Source organism: Priapulus caudatus, unplaced genomic scaffold (genome assembly GCF_000485595.1).
Source record: "Priapulus caudatus unplaced genomic scaffold, Priapulus_caudatus-5.0.1 Scaffold376, whole genome shotgun sequence".
Lineage (NCBI taxonomy): Eukaryota > Metazoa > Priapulida > Priapulimorpha > Priapulimorphida > Priapulidae > Priapulus > Priapulus caudatus.
In genome coordinates this window covers 80,728-85,903 of record NW_014577437.1, presented here as the reverse complement: position 1 = coordinate 85,903, position 5,176 = coordinate 80,728, and the positions used below count along the sequence as shown (strand labels likewise).

At 43.3% G+C, this 5,176-nt stretch overlaps 1 protein-coding gene across 1 annotated transcript in view; it reads left to right on the top strand.

The window, feature by feature from the left end:
* Window positions 1-1,393: 1,393 nt before the first annotated feature.
* The window catches only part of LOC106809685 (agrin-like), a gene marked incomplete at its 3' end in the record, with an annotated part of 68,399 nt that continues 64,616 nt past the window's right edge, over window positions 1,394-5,176 (top strand). Inside the window, exon 1 of the mRNA XM_014812856.1 lies at window positions 1,394-1,921. Within this exon, the coding sequence (XP_014668342.1) occupies window positions 1,495-1,921 (427 nt within the window). The remainder of the gene's footprint in view (window positions 1,922-5,176) is intronic.

The window sequence follows — 5,176 nt, the reverse complement described above, 5'->3', positions numbered from 1 at the left end:
ACGTGTGTGTGCAGTGCAGTGCAGTGCGTTAGCTCGGCGAGGCTGTGGTTATTGACAACTCTCTCTCTCGTGTTTACAATCTTTACATGAGTGTGTTCGCTCGAATAAAGGTACGTTCTATACTGTTGTAATCTTATGATAACATCATAAGTGTGTGGGTGGATGGAAGTGGTGTTGGGTATCGCTAGCTGGCAGCATATCGTGATGACAGTAAATGGCAACTATGACAATGTCAGTCATCTTGTACATTTCATTGACGGTATCGGTAGTAGCATCGATGCACAGGTGCTTGGAGCGTTTCAATAAAATATAATGCTAAATAAATACGAAATCTATTTACTACCAAAGTCTTAATGTTTCTCTACTCTCTTTCTATATATATTTATGTGTCAGTGTGCAGCAGCTAGCGTGCGGCGGCCAGTGTGTGTTGCAGATGAGCATTTGGACGGCATTTACAGGAAATTGTCGGCAATAATACTAATAGGTGAAAGAGAGTAGAGAAACATTAAGACTTTGGTAGTAAATAGATGTATTTAGCATTATATTTTATTGAAACGTTCCAAGTGCCTGTGGTAGCATCAGCATGCCTGGATTGGCAAGTCATCGAGGCAACATGAAATGTGCTGTGCACACCGTACGGTTGGTTGGTTGGTTGCAGACCGCAGCTTGATGACTAACAAATATCGTTATGTATTTATAATCATTCTTAACCCTACGGCCTACCAGGCTGCGAGACTAACGTAAATACAGAACGGTTATTTCTATCTATGTCTGTTGATTGTTGATAAAATATATTTGCTCAATTCTTCTTTCGGGGGCTATCGAAAAGGTCGTTCGGTATCTGAACATTTCTTGAAAAAGACATCGTTCCATTTAGTGTCATTTGCATGTAATGTAATGGTACGTATATAATTGATCATCTTGATGAAATGACAGCAGACAAACCAAAAGGCAGCCAAGTCAGATTGTTTATCTTCTTCCTTCTAACATGGTAAATATATGATGATTATACTGTACATATAGCTGGCTACATAGCCATATAAATATATGTTATTTTGCAGGACACAGTAGAAGACAGCAAGGACGTGTTATCATACAAAGCAAGACATTTATGCGTCCATTGATAAAGAGAGGGAGCGGGAAGAAAGACTGAGGGAGAGCGAGTGTGTGAGGGAACGAGAGAGAGAGTGTGACTGAGAGAGTGAAGGAGAGAGAGAAAGAGAGAGAGACAGAGAGAGAGAGAGACAGAGAAAGAGAGAGAGAGACAGAGAGAGACAGAGACAGAAAGAGAGAGAGAGAGAGAGAGAGAGAGAGACAGAGAGAGAGAGAGAGACAGAGAGAGACAGAGACAGAGAGAGAGAGAGAGAGCAAAAGCAAGAGAGAGAGAGAGTACCACTGTCTTCTGCTTGTGTCTGAGAGAGAGAGAAAGAGAGACAGGGCGAGAAAGAGAGAGCTCAGGAAAAAGAGCGTCAACGTCTCCCGCGCTTCTCCGCGATGGGAGTCGCCACGACGACGATCGCCCGACTCTTCCTCCTCCCGCTCCTCATCGCCGTCCACGGCAACCGCGCCCTCCGCTGCGACGAGGGACCGCTCGAGCGCCGCGAGGAACAAGCGAACATCGTTCTGACAGGCACCGTCGGCAAGCTGTATGGCGACCCGGCTGGTGGCAAGTACATGTGCGAGGTGGAGGTGAAGCGTGTCTTCAAGGGTCGCGGCGACGTCTTGAACCTTCTTGAGGGGCCGCAGCACAACACGATCATGATCGGCGGCTTCGGAAACCCGGCGCTGTGCCACAGCGACGTGCGCGAGCGCGACACGCGGATATTCCTGCTCGCGAAGGACGGCAAGAGTCTGAGTCTGAACTCGAGCCTCGTCAGGATGACGCTGAACAACCTGAAGCATTCCGAGGCGGCGGTCGAAGGTAGGGATTTTTCTTTTTTTGCACTGACAAAGCATTGTTTTCGTCTTCTGCGCTGACGAAGCATTGTTTTCGTCTTCTGCGCGGACGAAGCATTGTTTTCAGACACGTTTAACAAAAAAAATTACTGCATGAGGTGAGATTTACGCACCGAGTGATGCATCTTGCGCAATTAATTGAACAAAATTCAACATTAATCAATTAATCTGAATCAAACTCGATCGATCGTTATCTAGCACAAGACTCTTTGTGAACTCCAAAAATACCAAAAATTTGTGAATGCAAGGGACTGTGGTAATCCCTATTGAATCAGGGCTTCAAGAATCCAGGGTTTATGTTTGTGAACCATATGTCAAGCTATGACATGTATTTCAAGCATCTACAGGGTTCGTCAACATTTCACAGTTTATTGATTTGCATGAATGGTGCCGGTTGACCAATGTCTTGGTTTCCTATAAAGGAATCATTGTTTGTTGATGTATCCACATGCATATAAACACTTCAACTGACAGGAGCGTTTGTGAGAGAAGGTAGGGGAGGCCGTGAAGGAAGAGGAGGGCAGAAAGTAGGAGAGAATGAGGAGGGGAGAACATTGAGGAGGGAGAGGTGGAGGGGAGAAAAAGTGGGGCTTTCTCTAGTTTTTCCGTTGTATTGTTTTATGTTGTGTTGCTATTATTCAATAACAATGTATTCTCCATCTATATGCCATTTTCCATGCCCGTAACGCCCGTGGCTAGAAAGGGATTACTGTTCTAGGTTGGCTATAGTCACTCTACTACACCAGTAGAGATAAATCTGTGCTAAAAACAAAAAATGAGATTGGCTATAACTAACTGTAAAAGCGCTTTGTATCGTTGCTTTGTACCTTCGAGGTGAGACACAGTTATTGAGACACATAGTTAGAGACATATATTGCGTTCACACGAATAGAGACATATAGTTATTGATATTGGTGCAGACAAATCATAATACATCTTGTCTACATTGTGTTACTTTCTGATTTTTATCTGGTTGCTATAGGCGCCAATAAATGATAGCCGAGACCTCTTCATACTTCACAACACTGTCGGCATATTATTTATGCAAGCATTAGTAACACCGGGAGTGTCATAAAATTTAAATATATATATATATATATATATATATATATATATATCAGGAGCTAATAATGACAAATTTGTGACTAATAATGACTAATAATAAATACTAATTTGTCATTATTAGCTCCTGATATTATCAAGAGCAGATAAAGAAGATATAGAGCAGATATTATGACACTCCTGGTAACACATGTTATATCGCCATAGTATCGTAGCCAATACATTCCAAATTCCCACGGAGTGTGGAAAGCCATATAGCAGTGCAACTGATATTGATCATATCAAGAGCTAATAAATACCTAGCAAATAATAGATGTTTATTAGCTCTTGATCATATCAGTAGTGAATAAAAACAATTGTTTTCGTTCACTTCTGATCGTGTGTGGAGATTATTTTGAACAAATAAATTATGTTACTATGATAACAATCATTAATTCGTAGTACCAAGCGTATTACGTCAGTTAGGCCCTTTCGAGATAACATGAAATTTGTCTGTGTTCTTGAGTCTATTCTTATTTAGTTCTAAAGCAGACTAAAAAACGATAGTCAACATTTTTTTGCAGTAATCTCTTTCGTGGGGTTTATGCCCGAGTGAAGTATAAACGTATACGTTCAATACGTATGACGTATGGTCCCAGGTGTGCTTGCAGCCGCATGGATCCGGTGTGTAGAGATAACTACTACCCCCAAACCTAATCTGCCCTGACTCTCGCTAATAGCTCGTCTCTTTGCAGCCCAGTCTGCCAGGTAATCCAACGCTCTGTTGTGCTGGGCTCACTTACGTACCAACCCATGAATTACCGTCGGCGCGCGAGGGTGTATCAATTTGTTTAACCCGTTCATGTCCGCCTGCCTCCCTCTGTTGGGATATATGTCTAAATTATCATCCGTACCCCACTATTATTTCTATTGTGACATCACAATAAGCGAATAACCCCACGTAGTGTGACGGAGCAGCAATGCTGCCCAGCAAGACTACCAAGGTTGGTTGTAACCGTAGGTTGTGTGGTTTTTCTAACAACGTAGGCGTACACGTATGAATGTGCAATTATCGCTCACCTGCGTACTTGATAGATACCTTCAAGCACCTTCAAGAGTCAATAATAGAAAATAATAGAAAAAGAATATATTTTATTATGGACTCTTGATACGTTCGATTGAGTATATCCCTCACTTGAAGTGATAACGAATTAGACATTTTGTAATAGCGCTGAAATTCGGAGCCAGTGTACATCGTGGATTCGCTGAGATGTAGATTTGTCTGGCTGTAGTATAGGCGATGGTGTTAGCATACTAAGTACTGCCAATTGGTGGTCGGCTCATTGTGGGTAGCTACAGGAGGTAAAACCACTAAGACCGCGTTCTTACCGTAAATGCCCCGTGAGCTTTCAATGGCAATCGGTCAAGATGAATAGCGAGTGGTCAACTGGTCGCACAATTTAGGATTTAGCGGTCGCTTTGCCCTATACCAGATACACGCGCGTTTCCTCAAATAGCACAGGTCTGCGTGGTGTTCCCCAAGCCCCGAGCATTGGGTTTTGACGCTGCATTTTATCTCGAATCTGCCGTTTTTTGCCTTTAAGCTTATTCAATTTAACACATTACCTAGTTACTATACATACTCAGATCCATCGTGTTCAAATAACGTTGAGATTCAAGAGCAGCGCCAGTGGCGACGTTTTACTGTGCAGACACGATATGACGTAAAGGCTGTTGAATGCGCTTATGCAAAACACGATGTGTATCAATCGCGGTTCTTGTGCTCCGCGTAAAATCAGCAGCAGATTGAAAGATGGCAGGTGCCGCGATCCGTGAATTCGTGCGTGCAGGTGTATTTTTGTTGTGCGTTCACTCGCGTAGAAATGTGCACTTGTCTGCGCATTCCTACTATCTAGAGCAAGCTGCATAGAAGGAGAGGGGAGAGGGCGAGAGATTTGAGAGAAAGAGAGAGGGGAGAGGGCAAGAGATTGAGAGAAATAGAGAGGGGGAGGGGATGGAGAGAGAAGGGGAAGGAGTAGGAGAGACAGAGACAGAAACAGAGAGACAGACAACGTGAGAGAGAGAGAGAGAGAGAGAGAGAGAGAGAGAGAGAGAGAGAGAGAGAGAGAGAGAGAGAGAGAGAGAGAGAGAGAGAGAGAGAGAAGAGAGAGAGTAGAGA